Raw genomic sequence first — 26,595 nt, forward strand, 5'->3', positions numbered from 1 at the left:
CTTTGTGCATAGGACACATGGAGGCTGGCCTTTGTCTACTCACATACACTTTTGGGGAGTTAAAACTTCCAGCGGGATGTACTCAATAGCCTGTCATCTGCCAAATCATCTCGTCTGCTGCAGAGGAAATGCCATCTTGGGGAACTGAGTTTGCATCTGAAAACTGGAGGCTGGCACAACCTGGAGCCAAGCAAAGGCTGCTTTCAGCCCCAGCAGGCAGGAATCACACAAGATGGGAGTCTTTAGAGCACTTGTTAATCCATTATGATTTATTAGCTGTACAGCAGTAAATCCTCCTCCCCAGCTTTCAACCCCATTACATATTTTATTACAGGTCTCATGTTGGCGTCCTAAAATAATGAAAAGTATCACACAGTACAGCTAAGTACAAAATGCATCAACCTAGAGTCTGATAGCTAACTGATGGCTCTCTTAAAAGCAATACACAGAAGAAAAAAGTGTTTGAAATCAGTAAGACTGAGGCTCTCTAAAAAACACATTTTAAACGTGACAGTTCATGTGCAAGAATCACTTTTTAGTTGGTTTTGCTTCACATTATTATTATTACTTATTTTATTTTTTTTGAAGATCCAAAGTTTAAATTACTGACCTAGTGAAATTTTCTGGCCCAGCGTGTCAGGGCTGCTGTGACCCACTCATAATCACCCTTCTGGCTTTTAACGGAGGATTTATAAAACACAACATTCAGCTACAAACAGAATAAAGAAAATGTCAATGGGAAATCATAACTGAAAGTTAATTGTACAAGGTTCAAATGCTGGCTCCATGGGCTGGAAATCACGACCTTCCACATGGGTATCCGTCACTAGTGGCAGCAGTCTGGGTGCTCTTCTGCTACATGATTGTGATCCGATTCCTTGTCAACATTCACACACCACCGAGTCCGTGGTAACTTAATTTGCAAGTAATTAAAATGCTGGGTTTTCTTACACTGCACTTCTTTTCAACCTCTTAATTAATGGAAAAGATTAAAATGTAAAAAAAGTTATTTACAAGCTTGACCATACCAGAAACTTTGCCAAGAAAGAGGCAAAGCTTTCGGGACAGAGCCCGATCGTAGCATGCCGTACTACTGGTGTGCAGCTGACTCCCAGCAAAGGGAGTCGGGGAAAAGCAAAAGCAAAAAACAGGTTAAAAGTCTAAGTCCTTCCCAAGTCTGCATTTACAATTAAAAACTCTCTTGGGAAGAAGACCATAGAACTCTGGGAAACCCGTGACCATTCTGGAGTGGTTTACTAAATCAAGAGAGAGGGTTCAATGTCTCTGTTTCCATCTAAGAAAACTAGTTAGGCATCAACACTGTCCTCAGCACTTCACAGTAAACCCTCAGGGACTCAGAACATTCCATGATTTGCTAACATCAAACAGCAAGTTCTAGTTAAATCACATTTTTCTAACATCATCCTTGAAGTTTTTGTTCTCAGTATGTTTGGTAAAATGGTGTAAAATGATGCTTTTCCCAAAGCCAAAAGAAGAAAGGGAGAAAAAAATAAGATTCGGGCCGTTTAAACACAGCCCAGAGGAGTCCTGGTGACGAGCAAGGCCCCGTCATCACCGGTCCATCATGCTGAGGATCATCTCAGGTGTGAGGTCCCCATTGGGGGCATCTGTGGTGGCTGGCTGGGCCTCTTCTTCCTCTCCCTCCACAGGCTCGGCATCTGGCTCTTTTTTTACTTCAACTATAATGTTCTCAATTGCACCTGTATTCTGGTCTTCAACCTGAATGATGGCTGTTGCTGGTAAAGAAGAGCACAAATAAAACCAATGGTACATTAAAACCCCGAAGGATTACAAGGGTCCTTTCAGATGTAACATGAATAGGAAAGCACCAGTATAGGAAAGCCCTAGTAGTGATACAGTCAATTAAAAAAAAAAAAAAAACCACAGAAGCTAGGCATGATGGCACACACCTGTAATCCCTGATGCAGGAAATCTCTCAAGTTTGATACTAGCCTCAGCAACATAGCAAGACCCTGTCTCAAATTTAAAAGAACTGGGGATATACCTCAGTGGTAGTGTGCACCTGAGTTCAATCCCTAGTACCACAAACAAAAACAAAAACCCAGGAACCAAAAATGTGGCTAATACATAAAATAAAGCCCTGATACTGTCAAAGAACAAAATTCTTACATCCAACTTCTTCTGCCTCCTAAATTATAAATTATAACTTAGTTTTCCTTGATGTAATAAATTTAAACTTTATAATAGTGAAAGAGACAGGAAATTAAAAAGAAAAAAAACCCACATAGCACATAACGGAGAATATTCCATGGAGTATATGAATTAGGTGACATTTTTTATTCTGCTGCTCCCCAACACTCAGAGCCCTCCCACCAGTTACAAAACACAAGATCTCTGAATCTTCTCACAGATCAAGAGGCCAGCTCTTGAATCCACAGGCCTGAATTTCTTCAGAGTGGCAATCTTAGCATACAAATTGCTTTATCCTTCCACCCTTTAAAATTTGGCTCTTTTGCGTTCATTTCTATACCAAGTCTGCCAGCTGACTGTGACTTTGGTTATTTTGCAAATCCCACCCACGTTAACAGTACTCATCTTGTAGAACATAAGTACCCTTCTACTCTGGACTTTTTCTCCTTGAAATATAGCAGGCCTCTAGAGATTTCCTCAGTAAAAACTTCTAAAAAATCATTTCCTGAGCATTTGTTCCCAATGTGACCTTAACTTGTTTTTATGGCTGAGTTCCCATCTCCCCAAGAATATAGACCCGTCTGGCTCCCCCACATGCTGGGAGAAGATGCCAGCCGACTGAGTTGAGGCGAGCAACTTACGCTGGTTTTGTTTGGGCTGGTTAGTTCTGCCAGGGGGTCGTCCTCTCCGCTTTTTGGCAGGTGGTGGGGCTGGGGTCACAGGTTGAGGTTCTGGCTCGGGTTCAATTTCTACCGCAGGTTCCTCCTCATCCTCATTGTCATCGAGATCTGGCTCAGCATTTTCTTTTCATAAAATCAAGAAGCACAGGTGGTGGGGCAAGAAGAGTAGTAGAAGAAAACAAAACAAATAATTACATATTAAATCTTTTTATTTTTCCTTTAAGATAAGTCAGCCAGGCACAGTGGTACACGCCCATAATCTCAGCAATTTGGGAACCTGAGCCAGGAGGATTACAAGTTTGAGGGCAGTCCTAGTAACTCAGTGTGAACCTGCCTCAAAATTAAAAAAAAAAAAGGGCTGAGGATGTAGCTCAGTGGTAAACACCTCTGAATTCAATTACCAGTACCTACTCCCCCACCAAAGGAAAAAAAAGCTTTTTCTGGAATTTTTGCTAACAGCATTGATATGGTAAATTGGTACTGTGCAGAAATAAGCAAATCAACTTTAATACAATTATTCACATTTTATATGTATTGGGTGTTTTACTTTTTCCCTTTAGCTACTGACCTTAGAATACTGAGTTTCAAAATTAAAAAAATTTAAAAAATTGCTGAGAATCAAACTCAGTGCCTCACACATGCCAAGCAAGTGTGTTACCACTAAGCCCCAGCCCAAGCCCCTCAAAATTTTTTTACATTTATGTATGTATGAGGATCAAACCCAGTGTCTCACACATCCTAGGCAAGTGTTCTACCACTGAGCTACAACCTCAGCCCAAGTTTTAAATTCTTAAACTCCATACATCAGTTGTATAGTGAAACCACAAAATAACATTTAAGATAATAAAACAAATGTTCCCTTCGCTATATAAGGATAAAGCAGATCATTAAGTCTGAGATGGACCCTTAGAAATGAGGTTCTGTTTATCTTTGGGCAGATTTTTGTGTGTATACATACACACAAACACACACAGAAAAGAAAAATTCTTGATGCATTGAGACGTCCTAATTACTAGCAATGGCAAGAACTCATTTGGAATTATTACTGATTTTTATTTTTTAAAGTCAAGTTTTGAACTTAATTCTCACTTGTAGAAGACTCAATGGGTTGGGTCCTTCTTAAAACCCTCTTAGCCTTTCCTCAATGACTAAACTATCTATCCTTGGTAAAATAGGTGATACAAAAAAGGAGGGAATTGCTACAGAAAAAACACTGACAGATAATATGGCTTTGAGTCTCAGATCTCTTACTGGATGTGTGACAACTGACCCTCTGTATCCTTAGGTCATCTCTACAGCTGTCCCAATCCACTAAATAGTGATTTGAGGATTAAAAGGATCAACATGCTGGGCATGTTTGTAATCCCAGCGGCTAGGGAGGCTGAGACAGGAGGATCATGAGTTCAAAGCCAGCCTCAGCAAAAGCAAAGCACTAAGCAACTCTGTAAGACCCTGTCTCTAAAATACAAAATAGATCTGGGAATGTGGCTCAATGGGAGTGCCCCAGAGTTCAATTCCTGGTACAAATAGAAAAAAATGATCGACACAACATGTATGGCTCAGTAACTAATACATTACAATAAACAAAGCTTTTTTTTTTTTTTTTTTTAAGTTTTAGATGGTCACAATATCTTTATTTAATTAATTTACTTTTAATATAGTGCTAAGGATTGAACCCAGTGCCTCACATATGCTAGGCAAGCATTCTACTACTGAGCCACAACACCAACCCTTTTAAACAAAGTTTTTATTTATACTGCATATCAAATTTACAAAGTCCCTTGTATCTATTTAGGCTTCCTTACTTCACTTATTAAGAGGTACTACCCTCATTTTATAGAAAAGGTGAGAAGCTTAGTGATTTCTAAGGCATAGTAGGTAGAATGCAAACCTCTGCTCTGCTGCCCATACCTGCAGGCAGCCAAAAAGTGCTTGTTGCCCCTTGCCCATTACTGTGGCACCAAATGTATACTGCCTGTTTTCCTCCAAAAAAGTATGAGTTATTAATGTACACTTGCTTTCTCTGGAATAATATGTTTAAACTTAGAGACCAGTAGGTAAATGCCTGATTTGATCCTTTAGAATGGAATGCCTTGTTTCTCAAGTAAATGAAATGCTAAGTGAAGATGTGGGGAACACACTGATAGGTGTCAGTGTGTCAAAAACAAGCTGCTTTCTTGTTGAACTTATTCAAGCCCTCAATTGCCCAAGTTGACCCAATGCCTAGAAAACTAAACAAATTCAGTCAGAATTGGGAGGAAAAGCACACAAAAAAAGTTTAATAGGGTCAAAGGCTTATTGGCTTGGAGAGATTTTAGCAAAAAGCCTTGAAAATAGCAGGAAACTCTGGTTAATCACTGTAGATGACCAATAAGTGGATTTCTAGAATAGGATAAACAACATTGTGCGGCCTTTGTCAGTAATGGGATGCAGTCCAGACTGACTTTCATGTTCAAGGGGTCCTAAAGAGACACTAGATAAAGGCCTCAAACCAAACTCTGTGCTCTACTGAACAGCAGCACAGAAAAGAGAAAAAAGTGTAGACCCTAAAAGAAACCATGTATAATCTCTTCAGCCTAAACATGCTTCTGACAGTGTGCAATTAGGGAGTGAAACTGATCTTGCTGGAGATGAACTAGGGATATGAATGAGGCAGTACCAGAAGAAAGAAGGATGAGGGAAAGCGTCTACAGCAGCAGACAGGTCTGCAACTAAGAGCAACCACAGGAATCCCAAAGCTCAATGCTATCACAGTCACCTGGAATAGTTAGGGTTTTCTGACATTTCCTTGATGCCTCCCAGCAATTTCATGAAATACTTTCTTAGTCAAACAAAGAGATGCCACAAAGACTTAACAATTAAAAATCATGTGCTTTCTTTTCTCTTTTTTTTTTTGTGGTGCTATGGATTGAAGGTAGGGCCTGAAGCAGGGTAGTCCGGTGCTCTACCACTGAATCACATCTCCAGCCCTAGAGTGATGTGCTTTTATAAAAACTGAGCATCAGCCGGGAGTGGTAGCACATGCCTGTAATCCTAGCAGCTCAGGAGGCTGAAACAGGAGGATGGAAGAGTTCAAAGCCAGAGGCACAGAGCAACTCAATGAGACTCTGTCTCTAAATAGAATACAAAGTAGGGCTGGGGATGTGATTTAGTGGTTGAGTGCCCCTGAGTTCAATCCCTGGTACCCCCCATAAATAGAAATAAAAACAAAAACTGAGCAAACTGATGCTTCAAAGGAGGCATGCACTCAAAACCCAGAAACTGAAGAAGATACTGCATAAGATAGATTTACCTTTTTATTTTCTGGCAGTGCTGATATTGGAACCCAGGGCCTCACTCATTCTAGGCAAGAACTCTACCACTGAACCTGCAATACCCCAGCCCTTAAAATAGATTTTCTATTAAAAAGGGTTGAGGGTATAGCTCAGTGGTAAAGCACCTGGCTAGCATGTACGAGGCTCTGCGCTCAATCCCCAGGAAAACACACATACACACACACGCACAGCAAGAAATTATTTTTATGCCTAATAGATTAATATGCTTATAGACTCATATCAATGTTGAGAAGCAGAAGACCTTATTAAAATAAACAAAATTAACAAATTTTGAAAACAAGTTTACAATAAAACCAATAAAGTGGGCTGGGGTTGTAGCTCAGTGGTAAAGTACTTGCCTATCATATGTGAGACACTGGGTTAGATTCTCAGCACCATATAGGAATTAAAAAAAAAAAAAAAGTCCACCAACAACTAAAAAACAACAAACAAAAACACCCCGAGCTGAGATTGGGGTTTGGTGAAGCTCTTGCCTAGCATGTGTGGGGCACTGGGTTTAGTTCTCAGCACCACATATATATTGACAATTACAAACCAACCATCCAACCAAAAAAAAAAAAAACACAATTAAGTATCTGAAGTTTTCCAATAAGGTTCATTTTTTTCATTCATTCTTTCCCACTATTTCTATCAAGCAATACCAAAATGAGGAATTCCTAGAAATATTTGGCACGGGGCTGGGGTTGTAGCTCAGTGGTAGAGCACTTGCCTAGCATGTGTGAGGCACTGGATTTGATTCTCAGCACCACATGTAAACAAATAAAGTAAAGATCCATTGACAATTTAAAAAATTGGCACCATTTATCCTCTTTCCAGTCTGATGATGGCCTTTAGGAAGTTCATTCCCTAAAATAAAACCCTCTATAACCTTTTCCATCAAAATCTTAAAATTTCAGAGTAAGGTACAGTGATGCACACTTATAATCCCTGTTATTCTGAGGCAAGAGGAACATAAATTCAAAGCCAGCCTTGGCAACTTAGCAATAATACCCTACCAAAAAAAGGGGTGGGGGGGCTGGTGAAATAGCTCAATGGTAGATCTCTTACCCAACATGCATGGGGCCCTGGGTTCAATTACAGAAAATAAGTTCAAAGGAAAGGAAGTAACTGTGATTTGCTCACCTCTTTATTCCACCATATGCACAAATACATCTATTAGAAACTGGCTCCAACTCTGCCATATGTAACCAAATCAAGAAATGAACTCACCACTATCAGAGGAATCTTCTTTTTTAGAGCGCATCTTTCTTTTTCTTCCACGTTTACTCTTCTTTGTTTCTCCTCCATTTTCTCCTTCTACACCATCTGGACCAGCACAATTATCAGCATGTCTTGCCATGGTGTTCTGACAAAGGAACAAACTTTCTTTCACACTACTAAAAAGCTAAGAACAGACTGGAAGCTCTCTTTATTTTATTTAGTACCAGGGGCACTTACCCACTGAGTCACACCCCTCTTTTTTATTTTGAGACAGGGTCTCACTAAGTTGCTGAGGATGGCTTTGAATCTGGGATCCTCCTGCCTCAGCCTCCAAAGTCACTGGGATTAAAGGCATGCGCTACCATGCCCAGCTCTCTCTAATAAAATTAAAATTTGGGAAATTCATATTACTCCTGAAATTTCTCTATCTTCTAAGCATGTCCCAAGCACACTTCCCCCATTTGAGGGGAGCAGAAAAGGAGAAAAGAAGGGAAAGAGAGGTCAAAACTCCCTTCAAAAGAAAAGGCTGGATCCTCAGGGGAGGCTCAGCAGCCTGCGGACAGGGACAGAGAATGATCAGAATAGTTCTTGGTCTTGTGCAGACTTGGCGAACATAACCCCAAGGGAAGACCCACCAGCACAGGCTAGGTGGGATGGGGCAGGTTTCAATCAAACTAAGAAATTCCTTTACACCACCAGACTATTCAAACACACTAAATCCCCATCAGTGGAAGGGTTCACAAAAGGACAGAAAACCTTAAGATGGGGATGAGTGGCTCTTTCCAAATAATGATGAATCTCTACATTTAAAACCTCAATGGAAAACATTACATTGCTTTGGAATGGAAGATCAAGAATACACAACTAAAGGGCTGGGTTGTGGCTCAGTGGTAGAGTGCTTGCCTGGCATGTATGAGGCCCTGGGTTCAATCCTCAGCACTGCATATAAAAAATTAAAATTAAAAGAATGCACAATTAAGAACCAGGAAGGGGAAATGATGTTTTGACCCTTACCCGACGTGTAAATGTTTTTCCACACTTAGAACAGACGAAGGCCGCAGGGACAAAGTTGGGGTCATGATAACGCTTGAAGTGCATGTCAAGGAGCTGTTTCTGACGAAAGGTCTTGTCGCAGTGGCTGCAGGCATAAGGCTTCTCCCCTGTGTGGGTGCGCTTGTGCATGATCATGTGCCTCTCCTGAAATGGTAGCACAGGGAAAAGCCTCAGAGCCTAGCATGGAGCTGTCACTTCAGCTGTTGCCTGTATGAATGTGGCTGACAGGCCTTTCCTAATCAAGGGGCTAACTCAATACTGTTTGCCAAGATGATAGCAGTCTTTACTGGGGTGCAAAATTGCTTCCAAAAGTCCTAACAGAGAGAAAGCTAATCATCCTGCTAGGCTGCTTCTCCAGTGTGCTAACAATCATTAGACCCAAGGAACAGATTCTTTCCTCTTAACTCTTGGATTAAACTCCCACAGCATTCTAAGAAGGCAGTAGTCTGTCCTAGACAAAGGTAAGATGTGACTGAACAAAACATCAGCTGGAAACCCAGATACAATTGACAAGAAACATGACCTTTCATTTTAATGTCTTTCCTCATAAACCACATTTGGAAAATACTACCCAGTAGCCACTATACTATATATACAAAAGCCCTATGATTATGCCTGACATGATTAAAGCATCAATCTTTCTAACTATGATGATCCTTACCTGTCTACAAGCGTAATCACACTGGTCACACTTAAAGCGTTTCTCGTTTTTGTGTGATTTCTGGTGCTGAATGAGAGCATAGCGCTCATGAAACACAGCATCACAGTAACGGCATTTCTTGCCTTGCTCAATATAGGAATGCTGCTTTCTCAAGTGGACACCTGAAAACACAAAACCAAGTCCAACTTGTAAAAACACAAACAAACATTGCAGTAAGTTAATACCATGTTTCTTCTATTTCTTGGAAAATTTCAGAGTTTGGGGATGTAAAACACTAGCCTAGCATGCATGGCTTAGAAAACTAGGCTCTGGGTTCAATCCCTAGCACCACGCACACAAAAAGGACAAGACTAATGACAGATGAGGGAAAGACCTGTTAAGATTGTCCAAACAGGATAGGTACAAGATGGCAGCTTGGACAAGGAGGATGGTATTGGATGTGGAAGAGGAAGAAGTGATAGGAGATTCAGGAAGATGAGTTAATAGGAGTTAGTGACTAAATATGGAGTGAGCAGGTGCCAGGGATAACCTCTAGGATTCTGGCTTAGAAAACTAGGTAGGTGGTAAGGCCATTTACTGAGATAAAGAATAGTAGAAAAGAATGAAGACCAATCTATCTGTTGTGGTGGGGGAGGTATAGGCCAGTTTTATACTTTCAGTTTTATACATGCTGAATATGAAATGCCAGTGATATCAAAGGAGGGATGGGGATAGCAAGAGATAGATGGTTGTATAAGTCTAACTTAAAGGAAAAAAATCTGGAGTAGGAACATAAACTTAGGAGGAAGGGGGAAAAACAAACTTCCATTGATTTTGGGAGAAACTTATTTGATAGCTCCTAGGCAATTAAGTGCCTAATAAGGGTTTGTTATGTTTGACTTTTTCTATAGGTATCATGTAAATTAAAAAAAGACATCCAAGGTATTTACTTGCACATCAATTTTTTTTTTTTTTGGTGCTAGGGACTGAACCCAGGGCCTTGTGCATGCAAGGCATGCATTCTACCTACTGAGTTATATCTCCAGCCCCAAAGTGAGTAATTTTTAAAAATGGAATAACCTGGACAGTGTCGTAATGATTCATAAGTGTTTCCTATGAGAATATTGGTTTAGATTATAGTTTCTATATGACAAAACCCAATAAATCCCTTTTCTCTACCTGAAGACAGTGCCTTTTAAATCTTCCTAACAAAGTCCTTAATAGTGGAATAAAATGTACATGTGAACTGTGAATCTTTTTTTTTTGTGTGTGTGTGTGTATGTGCGTGTGGTGCTAGAGATAGAACCCAGGGCTTTGTGCATGTGAGGCAAATACTCTACCAACTGAACTATATCCCCAGCCCTTGGGAACTGTGAATCATATGTGAAGCACAAAACCTCTGCTTTCAAATTCATGGTTTCATCTTAAAAATGTGTGTTAGTTTGCATTTTGGTCAACATAGTCATATTAATATAAAAATGTGTTAAGGTACCAGCTGAAGTTTTAACTTTCCTTAAAACTTTTTCAGTAAAACCAGTGCTGCAGAAAGAGAGGCCATTTATGCAGCAGCTAGATATGTTGCTGCTAAGGCTTGGGTACTTAGATATACAACCCAGTGTGAGCAATGGGCCAAGAGAACTTGAGAACTTAAGTTCACCTTTGTCACTCATAAACTATGTCATATAGCTTTAGATAAAGATACCTCTCTGGTTCTCAGGCTCATTACCTATAAAATCAGAATAAGACATGCCATTTTCACCTCATGTAGATGTGAAGATCAAATAAGCAAAAAAGTAAAAGAATAAAAGAAAAAGTCTAAAAACCGAACAATGTAATTAAAAGTAAAAATATTATAAGTGTGTTAGGAATGTAGCTTGGTGGTAGAGCACTGAACTATCATGTGAGACCCTGGTTTGACAGGGCTGGGAGATATGAATAATGTTCAAGGAGCAGCATCTTTTGGACAGAGAAAACACTGGGCAGTATTTTTATTTCTTTTATTGAGATGTAATCTTGCTATGTTGTCCAGGCTGAACTTAAACTCCTGGGCTCAAGTGATCTCTTGCCTCAGCCTTCTGAGCAGCTGGGACTATAGACCCAATCCACCATGCCAGTCAGCTCTATATGTCTTTTTGGGGTACTGGGGATTGAAGCTAGGGGTGCCATACCACTGAGCCACATCCCCAGCTCTTTTTATTTTGAGACAGGGTCCCGCTAAGTTGTTTAGGGCCTTGCTATATTGCTGAGGCTGGCCTCGATCTTGTGACCTCTTGAGTCTCTGGAATTACAGGTGTGTGCCACCACATCCAATTTCTACATTTCTTTTCCTAATTAGAAAAACAGCTGAGCATGGTGGTGCACACCTATAATTCCAGCAGGCAGAAGGATTGCAAGTTCAAAGCTAGCCTCAGCAACCACGAGGCGCTAAGTAACTCAGTGAGACCATGTCTCTAAATAAAATACAAAATAGGCCTGGGGGATGTGGCTCAGTGGTTAAGCATTCTTGGATTCAATTCCTGATATCAAAATTAAATAAATAGGGACTGGGGTTGTGGCTTAGCGGTAGAGCATTCACCTAGCACGTGTGAGGCGCTGGTTCAATCCTCAGTACCATATAACAATAAATAAAATAAAGGCATTGTGCCCAACTACAACTGGAAAAAAAAATTTTTTTTAAATTTAATTAATAAATAAAATAAATCAAATAAGAAAATCAAAGGGAGAAATCTAGGTGACCATAATTTAAAATATGGGTCACACTAAAATTTGTTATTGAGGGCTGGAGATGTGGTTCAAGTGGTAGTGCGCTTGCTTGGCATGCGTGTGGCCCGGGTTTGATCCTCAGCACCACATACAAATAAAGATGTTATGTCTGCCGAAAACTAAAAAATAAAAATATTTAAAAATTCTCTCTCTCTCTTTAAAAAAATAAAAAAATTTATTATTGAAAAATAAGTTGTCTTTTTTTTTGGGGGGGGGACGGGTCTTAGGGATCAAACCCAGGGTATGCTCTACAATTGAACTGTATCCCTCATTCCCTTTTATTTTGAGACAGGGTCTCATTAAAATGCTTTGGCTGGCCTTGAACTTGTGAGTCTCTAGCCTTAGCTTCCAGTCACTAGGATTATAGGAGTGTGCAACCATGCCTGGATTTAAACTCTACTTCTATGCAATCTCTAGCTTAATAGTTAGACCACTAAAAGAATAGTTACCAACAAAGCAATTCAATTATTTAGAGAAACTACAAAATGTTCTGAAAAATCTGAAGTGGCTCAACCTTACTTTGAATTATAGTATGTCACTTTCCTATATGGGGAAAGAAAGCTAGTAATTTAAGGTATATTGTTTCCTCTCATTAGTTTCCATCAATTTATTTATGATTTATATTCAGGACAGGATTTCATAGCTTCACTGTAGGAAGAGAGAAGATGAAAGAAAAGAAAAATAGCAGCTAAACAATTTTTCAATAAATGGCAGGGCCACATACACAAGACATTTTAAGAGTTAGAAGGTAAAGTTATTTATGTCTTCATATTTTTATGAATCATGTTCATATTTTTATGAACATTCAAAAAAATGTTTTTAATTTGCCTCTAGTAAATTTACTTACCCAGATCACTTTTTCTGGCTATGACAGTGTCACAGTGGGGACAGTGAAATTTGGCCACATTTTCTGTGTGCTTCTGTAAGATGTGCATCTTCATGGTACCACTCTGGGTAAACCGAGCATGACAAATATAACATTCATAAGGTTTTTCTCCTTAAAAGGAAATACAGAATGAACAAATTAAATGAATAAATACTATGATTTAGTTGGAGGGTAACAGAAGTGGCTGATATGCTGGGCCACAGAATTTCCAGGTCTTTTTTGGAAAGCTAAAACTCAGTCTCAGCACCCAGCTTGTTCCTATCTTCAGAGATGACAAATCCTAAACTGCTAAAGGCCGCCTCTACCCAGCTCTGATATGGAATTCTTCACATTAAGAAAAAGGTAGTTCTTTATAGCAATGCTTACCTTTGTGGGCAACTAGGCAGAGGACCTACAACTTTTCCTTTTTAGAAAAAGAGAGTACTTTGGCAAACTGAACATAAAAGTTAAGATTATATATCCAGACTTTTAGAGTAAAAACTCTAGATTTTAAAATTTCATACTATTTCTCTCTCAAAAATACTATTTCCATGTTGTAGAACAACTCAAGCTGAACAAAGCAACATCTACTCTCTTTTTTGAAGTAATAATTCAGATGATATGCCAGAGCCTTTGTTAGCAGCCTTCCATTCAAATAGGCATGGGACCATGTGGTAGTTCACAGGATCCCATGGGATAAACGCAGCTCATTAATAACAAAGGAGAAGTCCTACCTGAATGGGTTCTCATGTGCCTTTTCAGCTTGTATGTGTCCCTGCTGGCATAACTGCACAAACTGCACTGGAACGGGCGCTCTCCAGTATGAGAGCGGATGTGACGTTTTAATTTGCTGACCTGAAATATGAAAGTAACCAAATCACTTACACTTCTATTAATAGATTTTAACATGAGCACTGTGGGTTAGGCACAAAAGCTTAGTTTTGGGTTCTGAAGCTAGAAAAAGTTGAAAAGATATTTCTTCCCATTCATTATTTGCCTCCAAAGCCCTATCATATTCTAAGGAAAGGGAGTAAATGGAAAGGGGCCTAGGTAAGTCAAGATTGATCACCAATATTTATGTAAGCTAGAAGACAGGTATGTGGGGGAGTAGTATGCTCTTCCACATATATCTCCTTTCTGCTACTATTCCAGGTCCTTACGCATGACAGGCAAGTACCCTACCACTAAGTTATATCTCAAGTTCTTCTCTATATGTGAAATTTTCTGTAAAAATCTTTAAAAATCCATGTCTACTTATGGATCAATTTTCTCCAAAATTCAAATCCAAGCGTGTGATTTAATTTCCTCTTCCATATCATAAGCATTTCCTAGCCAAGCTGGGCTATAGGGGCATCTCATTCCTCTTCCTCATCACTTTCTATTGTTTAAGTCTCCTACTGGGTACTCTATCCCAAACTGATTTTCAAAGTTGACTCTAAGTGCTTTGAACACTCAGTAAATCTTTTTTTTTTTTTTAAATATTTTTTGTTGTTGATGGACTTTGTTGTCTTTATTTTTATGTGGTGCTGAGATTTGAACCCAGTGCCTCATGCATGCTAGGCAAGCACGCTACCACTGAGCCACAACCCCAACCCTCACTAAATCTTTCACTCAAAAATTTTAAAGTATTCTGATTTTAAGAAAAACACTATTGTAATTATGTAATACACTAAACTTTCACACTTGGTAAGTGGTCAAATAACTATGCTAGCAGCATTACTGAATGTTCTCTCTCTCTCTCAGTGCTCTATCACGAAGTTACACCTCCAGACCCCAAATCCAAAACTTTGAGCACTGACATAATGTTATCAAGTGGAAAATGCCACACCTGACCTCATAAATAATGGGTCACAGTCAAAAGAGATACATACTAAAAATACTGTATAAAATTATTTTTAGTCTATGTATATAAAAGCTGTATACCAAACGTACATGGACTTTTGTGTTTAGACTTGGGTCCTATAGTCTTTAAATATACACAAACATTCCAAGATTCAAAAAATTTTTCAAGAAATATGAAATATTTCTAGTCCCAAGCATTTCAGGTTATAAATAATCTATGTACTACCGATTTCTAGGGGATGGAGATATAGTTCAGTTGTAAGAGCATTTGCTCAGCATGTGCAAAGACCTGTTTTGAATCCCTAGCACTGGGGGAAAAATGACTGATTTCTGTATCTTTCTGTGTCTGATCACTCTTCTTTCTTACCACTCTTCCTGCTCTAAGTCATTGAGCTGATAATTTTGGATTTCATCAGCAAACAAGTATATCTGAAAAAAAAAAATGACTGCTTTGTCTTTCCATTTATAATTCATTTCTTATTTTCTTCAATTAGCTAGAATTTCTAGTAGGAATGAATAAATCATTTTGTTCCAGATTTTAATGGGAACACTTTCAATATTTCAGAGTTATTAGGGTGGGTTTACTATAGGTTTTTGATAATATATGCCTGACTCACATTAAAGAAGTTTCTGCTTTTTTTTTTAAATAAGGAAAATTTAAAAAAAAAAAAAAAAAAAAAAAAAAAAANAAAAAAAAAAAAAAAAAAAAAATATATATATATATATATATATATATATATATATATATATTAGTTGTAGGTGAACACAATACATTTTATTTATGTGGTTCTGAGGGTCGAACCCAGGGCCTCACACATGGAAGACAAGCACTCTACTGCTGAGCCCCAGCCCCAGCCCAAGAAGTTTTTACTTTTAACCTATAGGGACTTCATATAGTAACAAGAATTGAATTTTATAGTTTTTCCCCTTAGTTATCTACAGAAATGGTCATATAATTTTTCTTTAGCCACTCAATGTACTGTATTGTCAATAATTTCCTAATTATTAAAAATAATTTCGTATACTTGTGTCACAGATACACTCAAATAATCATTTATTCTTAAGTACATTATTAGATTTGGTTAACTTGGTTTTTTTAAAAAATAAATTTGGTTTATTGAAGTGAATCTTTTTTTTTTTTGGTGGTGGTGCTGGCGATTGAACCCAGGGCCTTGTGCATGTGAGGCAAGCACTCTACCAACCAAGCTATATTCCCAGCCCCTTGGTTAATATTTTTTGCTTCTCTGTGAAAATAATATATTTTTCTTTTTGGTAGTATCCCTATCCAGTTTTGACAAAAGAATAGCCTCAAACAGTAAAATTAGTAAAACATTCTTTCCTCCTACCCACAAGTGCTGGGGATTGAACCCAGGACTACACCTAAGTGGTCTACCACCACATCCTCAGCCCCAAACCTTCCAAGTGATTTAGGTATAATTAATTATTTCTTCAAAGTTTAGTAGAACTTGCCTGCAATAACATATGGAATCTGTACTCAATTGAGAGAGAGAGATTTTTTTAATATTTATTTTTTAGTTTTCGGTGGATACAACATTTTTGTTTTTTTTATGTGGTGCTGAGGATCGAACCCAGTGCCCCGCGCGTGCCAGGCAAGCGCGTTACCACTTGAGCCACATCCCCAGCCCCAATAAGTAAAAATTTCATAGTCATTACAATTTTTTTTTAGGGAAGGCTGTGTGTATTTGACTGTTAATAATCTACTAGATTTTCTATCTCATCTTAGAGGCATTTCAGATTTTTATTATCTTCAAACTGAAATCATGATCTACTTCCTTAAGAAAGGTTCTAACAAGGAGCTGAACACTCACTTCTACACTGGCATAATCACACATGGAACACTTAAATGGCTTCTCGTGGGTGTGTTTGTAACGACGATGCCGCACCAATTCTCCACTGGTCACAAAGGCCATGTCGCAGTCTGGGCACTTGTGAGGACGAGTACCTACAAAAATGAGGGGATAAGAGGAAGAACAAGGAAAAGGGCAGTTAGTAACAGAGAGTTCAATGTGTGGAACAGAATTAGTGCATGAGATTGGACCCTAGTCATCCCTTCAATTCTGCACTAGACTGAGAATACCTCTACAAATTGTGGGAAAACCCAGCTGAATTTAAAACACTAGTCTCAGGATGTGAAAACACTTGCCAAACTTTATTATTTCTCTCTCTCCCTCTCTCTCTCTCTCTCAGTGTTGGGGATTGAACCCAGCAGTGCTTAACTGCTAAACTACATTCCCAGCTCTTTTTATTTTGAACCAGGGTCTCCCAAAGCTGCTGAGGTCAACTTGCAATCCTCCTGCCTCAGCTTCCTGAGATGCTGGGATTACAGGCATGTGTCAACATGTCTGGTTTCAGTTTCTCTTAATTACCCACTTTATGTTGCCTTTGGACATAAAATCCTTCTTATCTCTGTTTTGTGAATATCCTGGTCACTATGGATTAAAAGTTAATAAAAACTACATCTGCCTCAACCCTTGCTAAATAAAATATATAACTGTGATGTTTTATCAAATATAGGTCACAGAATTAATTGATCTGACTAGATCATTATTCATTAAGTCTTATTGTTTTATGATTATAAATAACAGGGCCATTGGACTGTCCATATCCTGAAACTTTTTTCTTTCAACACAAACACAAATTTGTTTTCTTCTTCTTCTTCTTTTTTTTTTGTTTGGTACTGGGAATTGAACCCAGGGGGACTTGACCACTGAGCCACATCCTCAGCCCTTTGAGTTGCTTAGGGCCTTGCTAAATTGCTGACTGGTTTTGAACCCAAGATCCTCCTGCCTCAGCCTCCTGAGCCTTTGGGATTACAGGCATGTACCACTGCACCCAGCACAAACTTTTCTATATAAATTTGTTCTGATAAGGAATTACAGGGGCTTATCAAAGACTTTACAAAGTAGTCCTGCTTTATATGTAATTTCTACAGACCACTTTTTAAAGTATATCCATATTTAATGTTCTGTAATCTGAATGTCAATTCATTCAATATTTAAACTTTTGGGGGGCAGTAGGGATTCAACTCAGGGGTACTCTGCCACTGAGCTACATTCCAAGCCATTCTTCCTTTTATTCTGAGATAGGGTCTCACTAAGCTTCTAAGGCTGGCCTTGAACTTGTGATCCTCTTGCCAAAGTTTCTTAAATCACTAGGATTTCAGGTGCACACCTCTATATCTGGCTGTATTTAAACATTTTTAATGAATATCATATCCTCTATATCTCTTGTTTTTGCTGAAAAAAATCTTAGTGATTTTAATATATCCTCACATAGTAGTTCTATAACTGATCTTTTCCAGTTACTTTGCAAATAAGGCTGACAGCATAACACAGTGCTATTTTTATAGACTTACTCAGATACTAGGAACTCTCTCTAATTGTGGACAGCAGGTAAAGGTTGACAGCAGATAATACCAAACATTAAAAAAAATTAAAAAGAAAAAATAAAGGCTACCTTTGAGAATGGAATCAGGAAGTGTCACAATGTAATGAATGGGACTAGCCATACATAGAAATGATTAAGAAAATGAAGAGAATCCTGGAGTAAAAAGTTTGACTAGAGTATTATAGGAACTAAGAAATTCCAGGACATTTATTTGCTCAATTTGCTTCTTTGGTACCACTGAAGATGTAAGAGTGAAAGATATCGAGTTCTTTCTGTGATGTACGTAGTCTGGTGGTACAGGTAAATAAATTAAAACAAATATGAAGAAAAGGAAAGCAACATTCATTTCTGTTAGGACAAGGTAAGCTGAAAATAACTTGTGGTGTTCACCTAGTACTATCTAGCAGGGAGTTAAGAGGCCTGTCTCAGGTAGAAACAAACATGGCAATTAGCAAAGAAGTGGACACAAGTGTGGAGCAGGGGTTTCCATCAGGCTATACCATATGACCACTTATGTCCCTCTGCTGAAGGTCCATGTTCACCATTTGCTTTAACATCCTGACATAGGCAAGGGTGCCCTCTAGAATGTATTACAACTGCATTTAGAAAATGGATACATACCTGAATGTTACAGGCTTGTTAGTAGGATGAATCAGTCCTACCAAAACAGCTCTGGGGAACCTACTGAACTTATTCTCAAAGTTGAGGACTAAACCAGGACAGAGTACCTATATCCAAGTACACCCATCTTAGCTTGTCTTAATACAGGGTAAAGCTACTTTAATTTAATGCTCCTGTTATAGTATCTTCAAAGCATCAAATAAATCATATTATCGGGCTGGGGTTGTAGCTCAGTGGTGGAGAGCTTGCCTAGCACATGTGTGGTGCTGGATTCCATCCCCAGTATCACATGAAGATAAATAAAGGTATTGTGTCCATCTACAACTAAGAAAACACAAAAACAAACCAAAACATATGAGTAAAATCTAGAGGGATGTTATAAAATGACTAAGTCACACTAGCAAAGAATATATTTGTGTAAAACTTATTGATTGTAGGCCAACAGACACTCATTCATCTGGCAACCAGGACATCAAAAATAAGAGTAGTACCAGAGATTCAGGAGGTTAAGGCAGAAGAATGGTAAGTTGATAAAGTACCCCTACATCAAATCTCTAGTACCCTCCTACACATACACACACACAGAGTTATCATATAAAATAAGGTGGAGAACAACGAGAGAAGAAAAACTATTATGCTTGAGGTAGAGACTATGGATAGAAGAAACTATTCTGCATGAAAAACCAAGTTGAGAGAACTTATAACCAACTACTACACTGAAAATACAAAGTGTCCAAAACAGACTAATAAAGAAACCTAGTGCAGAATCTCTCCACTATAACCTGTCTATAACCAACAAAAAGCTATAATAGAATATCTGAACATTCCATTAAAGTATGTCTGGCACTTAAACAAATGAATGTCCGAACTATCAGAAAGATGCCTTAAACTTGCCATTCTCAGATTATGAATTACTTATCTTTCCTTGTGGTAAAACAACCAGGAACAGAAAATGCCAGTTCTTACAAAGGTAAAATTTTACTTCTATTTCTAATATTCTTTTTGATAATGCAGGCATTTGTTACCTGAGACTGTATGAGATAATTTTTTGTCTTTTTTTTTTTTGTGTGTGTGTGTGTGTGGTGCTGGGGATTTAACCCAGGGCCTTGTACATGCAAGGCAAGCACTCTACCAACTGAGCTATATCCCCAACCCCGAACTGCTTTTGTGTGTGTGTCACTGTTGCTAAACCTTAACAACACAGCTGGATATTGTGGTGCACACCTGACACTTGAGAGGCTGAGGCAGGAGGACTGCAAGTTTGAGTACAGCCTCAAGTCCGTGTTTCAAAATAAATAACAATAAAACAAAAATAAAACAAAAAACCCCTAAAACAAATTTGACAAAAACAAAACAAAACAAAAAACCTCACAACATCATGGTTAAGTCTTCAGGAATTATTCCAGGAAACTATGATAATCTTTTTCTGGATCATCATCCTTGTATCATTTGGATTATATCCCACTCAGCTTTTTTTTTTTTTTTGGTAGTGGGAATTGAACCCAGGGGTGCTTAACCACTGAGCCCATCCCCAGCCCTTTTTTATATTTTATTTAGAGATGAAGTCTCACTGAGTTGCTAAGTGCCAATTTAATTGCTGAGGGTGGCTCTGAACTTGCGATTCTCCTGCCTCAGCTTCCCAAGTCGCTGGGATTACAGGCACGCTGCACTGGGCCCCCACTAAGCTTTTTTGACATTTGCATTTAACTAATGTAACTAAAGCGTACCCGCTTATGGTAAAGTCAAGATTACAAAAAGGACACAACAAAAAAAAATCTTCCTTCTTTAACTTCCTATTTCAATCAGCTTAGATAAAACCCAAGTTTTAACCTTTATCATGTTGTAGCCCCCACATTCTTATCCGGCACCTGTGTGTGTGTTAAGGTGATTCCTCAAGAGGGTGACTGTTCTGAATGCCCTGCCACAGAGATGGCACTTATGTGGTCTCTCATCAGTGTGACTTTTCATGTGACGATCCAAATTTGAACGCCGTGGACACGTGTAACTGCAAAGCTCACACTGGAATGTCTTCTTTACACCTATATACAAAATAAAACACTTACTTGCTGCAGGGTTTCAAGGTGTTAAAATTAATCCCAATTCTTAATTCTTACAAATATATATTATTCACCTTTATAATGAACTCAATCATACTAAATTAAAATTATCTCATCATTAATAGATTTACTTCCATTTCTTTTAGGACTTACAAAAAAAGAACTTCATCTGGAAAAAACTTCTATTAGACTGGTTAAAAAAACTGGTATCCAGATACTAACCTTAAAAAAATACATTTCATAAAATACAACTTATATATGAATTGTTGTACGCTTTATCCCAAAATGATGAGATTATTATGGATAAATTCATTTTACCTTTCTTTTTAATTTTTGTTGGCTTTGGAGGCTTCATATTACCAACAACTTTCTCTGCATTAACCTCTGACAGCAGACCTTCCTGCTGTTCTTCCTCAAAATCGTAGACAGACACATCCACATCTTTGCCCTCCTCTGTGTAACGCAGTTTGCTCTTTTTGGTTTTCTTTGTTTTTTTGGCTGGTGGCTGATAGTCTGGGTCTTTTTGCCAGCTTGGATCTTCCTGAGGTGGAAGTTCCCCTTGCTCTAGTGTCTCCACCTCTCCATTGGCCCCCACTTTCACCACCTGAAACCCTTCAGGCAAAGGTAAGGTGTGACATATCATGGGTTCACTTTCTGCAAGGCCCTCTTTAGACACTTCATTCTCATAAGCCCCCTGAAGTTCTTCTACTGAAGTGGTAGCAACAGGTACAGTCACAGGAACAGGTACTTGAACAAGCTGAAGCTCTCCTATGTTTATAGGCTGTTCCTCCATATTTACAACCTGCAAGGTTATTATCTGGGTATCATCTACAGCAGCCTCTGCTTCTGGAGCCACTGTACCCTCCATTACTTCAGTCTTCATCTGAAGAAGGGTAGGATCCAGCTGTTCCATCATTACCATCTGTACACTGCTATTGACATCCTGGACCACCTCACCCCCATCCGTCTGGTTCTGGGGTAAGTGGCAAGCATCTTCTTCCTGGCCCCCTTCCCGGCGTCGCTGGTAAGTCTTTCTCTCCTTTCCTTTAATGAAAGTTTCAGACTCCTCCACAATGGCTTCAACCGCCTCACCTTCCATATCCCCTTCCTTTATCAAGGGAAAACACAGATTATTATTTAAGATAAAGTTTGTCAAATGAAAACATACATTTTAAAATTAAAAAGAACTCCAGTAAATGAATTAAGCACCAATGGCTGTTCAGCAGACATTATATGCCTCCTGACAGAAGAAAAAGTGTCATCTATGATGCAATCTTGTCAATCAAAACAAAACAAAACAAAAAATCTGAACCAAGAGTCTCGATCCAACTACCAATTAACAGGAAAGAGACGACAGAAAATGTCAAATTACATCGCAAGGATGACATCAGCAAAGTCCCAGTTTAAGGGGAAACAATGAAGGATTAGTTTGTGTTTTTTCTGCAAATAAATGACCAGAAGAAAAAACCAGGAAGGTTGGAGAGACAACCTATCAACTTAAAGTTCTCAACCTAGATGATTTTGCCTCCAGGGATGTTTTGCAAGATCTGGAGACATTGTTAGTTGCTACTACTAGGGTGGGCTGTTAGTATTTGTAACCGGTGGGGACAAATGCTACTAAACATTCTACAAGGAACAGGTCAATCCACCATGAAGAATGATCTGGCCCAAAATATCAACAGTTCTGAGGGAAAGAAACTCTGATACAAAGGACAGCAACTACTAACAATATATGAACCTTCAAATCAACCTTCAAACCAATAAATGATTTTAAAAATGACATGAAACAATTAGAAATTTCAACTCTGAATTTAAAAAAAATTTTGTGTGTGTGTGTTGGGGATTGAATTCAAGGGTGCTTTACCACTGAGCTACATTCCCAGTTATTTTTTATTTCCTGTTGTAGACAATTTCTTGCTAAGCTTATGAGGGTCTCACTAAATTATTGAAGCTGTCCTGGAATTTGTAGTCCTCCTGCCTCAGCCTCCAGAGTCTCAGGCATGCCCTGTGCAACTCTGGATATTTGATGATACTAAAGAATTATTAACAAAACTAGCTTAAATCTTACACATTTTGGGGAAAAGATGGTCAAAAAAATATAAAATTTGTCCTGTCCAGGTGACATTGATGGCATAAGGGGGAGCACAGCTATACTGTTTTTCACAAAATTTCATTTAGGATGAGTAAGTTCAAGAGACCTTCTTTCTATATGGGTAATGGGGTTGTAGCTTAGTGGTAGAGTGCCTGTCTAGCACAGGGTTCCATCTTTAGCACCACATAAAAACAAACAGTGGTCTGGGGTTATAGCTCAGTGGTAGAGTACTTGCTTAACATGTGCTCACTGGATTAAATTCTCAGCACCACATATAAATAAATAAAATAAAGGTTCACCGACAACTAAAACATAATCCTAAGAAAAACACAAATATTAAATGCTTTAGAAAAGAGAGACCTACTATATAATAAGGAGACTATAATTAATAACTAGGTACAAAATCACTGAGAAGAATTTTTTCGGGGGGGGGGGGGCAAGGATTAAACCAAGGGGGGCTTAACCACTGAACCACATTTCCAGCCCTTTTTAGTTTTTTTACTTTGAGACAAGGTCTTACTAAGTTGCTGAAGCTGGCTTTGAACTTGTGATTCTCCTGCCTTAGTCTCCCGAGTTGCAGGGATTATAGGTATGCACCACCACACCTGGCTCACTGAATAGATTTTAAGTTTTCTCAATGCAACTATATGAGAGGCTGGCAAGTGGCAGAGCCCTTGCCTTGCACATGTGAGGCACTGGGTTCGATCCTCAGTACCACACAAAAATAAACAAACAAAATAAAGACATTGTGTTCATCCAGAACTAAAAAAAAAAAAAGAAGTATGTGAGGTAATCTGTATGTTAATTAGCTTGATTTAGTCATTCCACAACATATACATATTTCAAAACACCATGTACAATATAAATATGTATAATTTTTATTTGTCAATTAAAAATAGGTGAATTAAAAAATAAATCTTAGGGCTGGGTGTGGTGGCACACTCCTGTAATCCCAGAGGCTCAGAGGCAGAGGCAGAGGCAGGAGGATCGAGTTCAAAGCCAGCCTCAGCAATTTAGTGAGGTGCTAAGCAACTCAGTGAGACCCTGTCTCTAATAAAATACAAAATAGGGATAGGGATGTGGCTCAGTGGTCAAGTGCCCCTGAGTTCAATCCTCTGTACCTAAAAATCTATCAATCAATCTTAGGTCTAGAAATGTAGTTCAGGGATGAAGTACTCACCTAGCAATCCCCACCACCACAAACAATAACAACTGTATTTTTTTTTTTTTAAGTTGTAGACCAACATAACATCTTTATTTTATTTATTTATTTTTATGTGGTGCTGAGGATTGAACCCAGTACCTCACACATGCTATGCAAGTACTCAATCACTGAGCCACAACCCCAGTCCCATTGCCCCCTTTTCAAACTGAGAATTAACTCAGGGGTGCTTTACTCCTGAGCTACATGCCAAGTCCTTTTATTTTCTGAGACTGGGTCTTGCTAAGTTGCTTAGGGCCTCACTAAGTGGCTGAGGCTGGCTGTGAATTCATGATCCTCATTTGTCAGCCTCCAGAGTTGCTGGGATTCTCCTGGCCAAACTGTTTATATCTCTTACATCTATTTATAAACACCAGTAGAGAGCCTCCTCTGTTTTTTGGTACCAGGGGCCCTTACCCACTGAGTCACATTCCCAGCCCTTTTTTGTATTTTATTTAGAGACAAGGTCTTGCTAAGTTGCTGAAGCTAGCTTTGAACTCAAACTCCTTCTGCCTCAGCCTCCCAGGCTACTGGGATTATAGGCATGTACTACCATGTCCAGCCCCTGTTGTTTTTTTTGTTGCTGGGGAATTATCTTGCTATTTTATTTTTATTTTGGTGCCCAGGATTGAACCCAGCAACTCACTGAACTATACCTCTAGCCCTTTACCTTGCTGTTTTTAAGCTAATTTCCACCTTAGAAAACATACTGTAAGGGCTGGGGTTGTGGCTCAGTGGTAGAGCGCTTGCTTAGCACATGTGAGGCACTGGGTTCAATCTTCAGTACCACATAAAAATAAATAAATAAAATAAAATAAAGGTTTTTGTGTCCATCTACAACTAAAAAATTAAAAAAAAAATAGAAAACAAAAAAGATTAAGGTATAACTGATATATTTTAAAAATTATTCGTTTTTGAATTTGTTTGGATGTATGTTTGTGGTAGATATAAATACATCCTGGTATGTGTGTGATAATGAACCAACATCAAGGTACTAAACATCACCTAAAAAATTTCCTTGTATTGCTGTGGGATTTATTTAGTTTTTCATGCTAAGAATATTTAGCATGAGATCTAATTAATCTCTTTTCATATTCAAACTGCAGAATACCACATTATTAACTATAGGTACTATGTAGTATAGCAGGTCTATAGAACGTATTCATATTAAAATAACTGAAACTGTATACCCACTGAGCAACATTTCCCCATTTGTCTTTTTTTTCCATCCTGTTTTTTTGAAGCCAGAATCAGAACTTAGATTCAGACTCTACTAGCCTTGTTTGTAGCCAGCATACAACACAGCCTCCAGTGTTCTATCATCAACTTGACATTAGTCTTTCTCTTACATGAGACCATGAGTTCCCCGAGGACAAGAAATACATCTAACAAGTGGTTTTTACTCAATACTGTGACTAGGTTGGTAAGTACTAAATAAATGCTAACCAAACTGAAAATATAACAGAAAATAATCAGCCAACTCACATATTGTGGATCTGAAGTCCTGGGAGTAGAGAATACTCACATTTCTAAGAAGAAAATGAGTCTGAGCAATAATCTAACTCAGTGTGTATGTGTTTTGGGGGAAATGTATTAACGGCTTTAGGTTAAATAAATAATCTTATAAAAAAGGGTAAGAACTGTCAGGTTTGGTGGCACAGGCTACTCAGGAGGCTGAAGGAGGACTTTAAATTTGAGGCCAACCTAAAAAAGTATTGCTATACTTTTTTAGAAGATATATCTTTAGTTGTAGATGGACATAAAACCTTTTATTTATTTTTATTATTATTATTTTTTTATGTGGTGCTGAGGAGTGAACCAGTGCCTCACATGTACTAGGCAAGTGCTCTACCACTGAGCTATATCCCCAGTCCCCAAAACAATACTCTATAACCTTACCAAAACATAAGTATAACTAGGCGTGGCTGCACACAACTGTAATCTCAGTGACTGGAGAGGCTGCATCAGGAAGATAGCAAGTTCAAGGCCAGCCTTAGCAGATTATAGAGACCCCATCTCAAAATGAAAAATAAAAAGGGCTGAGGGTGTGTGTGGTTCAGTGTTACAGCACCCCTGGGTTCCATCTCCAGTACAAAAATAAACAAGAAAAAATAAAAGTTTACTTTCAAATTAATATTTAAAGTGTTTTACATCTTGGCCTAGTTTCAAACAAAGCTTTCGCTACTTCTATTAGAGATATACTTTTCCAGTTATCTGTGCAAGCTCTGTGTCCACACTAGCAGTGAGAAATGGTTCCTTAAGCCAGGACTAACTATAAGGCAGCACAAAGACTGGAGAGAGATAGGCAGGGCCTGTTTCTGCAGTCTACAAGTTCAGGACAAAAATGGTACAAAAATTCAAGGTAAGATTAGGAAGGTTTAGAGAAAGATAACAATCAGCTATGGAGAAAAATGCTGCCCAAATGTGGAACTGGAATGGAATCCTGAAACATGAGCAGGGTACATAGACAGTCTGGAGAATGTATGTGTTTTTGGGAAAAAGGTGTTAAGAGCTTTAGGTAAAATAAAGAACTTATAAGGAAGGGTAAGAATTGCCAGGTTTGGTGGCACAGGCTACTGGAGAGGCTGAGGGAGGACTGTAAATTTGAGGCCAAACTTGACAACTGGGAATACCTTGTCTAAAAAAAAAAAAAAAAAAAAAAAAAA

At 38.5% G+C, this 26,595-nt stretch overlaps 1 protein-coding gene across 3 annotated transcripts in view; it reads right to left on the reverse strand.

Annotated features, from left to right (window-relative positions):
* Positions 1–247: 247 nt before the first annotated feature.
* Positions 248–26,595, reverse strand: part of Ctcf (CCCTC-binding factor) — a 43,156-nt gene continuing 16,808 nt past the window's right edge. For 2 of the 3 annotated variants that reach the window (XM_015496205.2, XM_048792518.1), the window contains 10 exons: positions 20,955–21,744; positions 20,448–20,618; positions 16,380–16,513; positions 13,443–13,563; positions 12,691–12,840; positions 9,102–9,262; positions 8,402–8,584; positions 7,397–7,532; positions 2,814–2,975; positions 248–1,757 (listed from right to left, as the gene is read on the reverse strand). In XM_015496205.2, the coding sequence (XP_015351691.1) occupies positions 1,573–1,757; positions 2,814–2,975; positions 7,397–7,532; positions 8,402–8,584; positions 9,102–9,262; positions 12,691–12,840; positions 13,443–13,563; positions 16,380–16,513; positions 20,448–20,618; positions 20,955–21,735 (2,184 nt within the window). In that variant the 5' untranslated portion in view covers positions 21,736–21,744 and the 3' untranslated portion in view covers positions 248–1,572. The remainder of the gene's footprint in view (positions 1,758–2,813; positions 2,976–7,396; positions 7,533–8,401; positions 8,585–9,101; positions 9,263–12,690; positions 12,841–13,442; positions 13,564–16,379; positions 16,514–20,447; positions 20,619–20,954; positions 21,745–26,595) is intronic. The other variant, XM_015496208.2, reaches the window with a different exon arrangement.

The sequence above is a fragment of the Marmota marmota genome, unplaced genomic scaffold (genome assembly GCF_001458135.2).
Source record: "Marmota marmota marmota unplaced genomic scaffold, marMar, whole genome shotgun sequence".
NCBI lineage: Eukaryota > Metazoa > Chordata > Mammalia > Rodentia > Sciuridae > Marmota > Marmota marmota.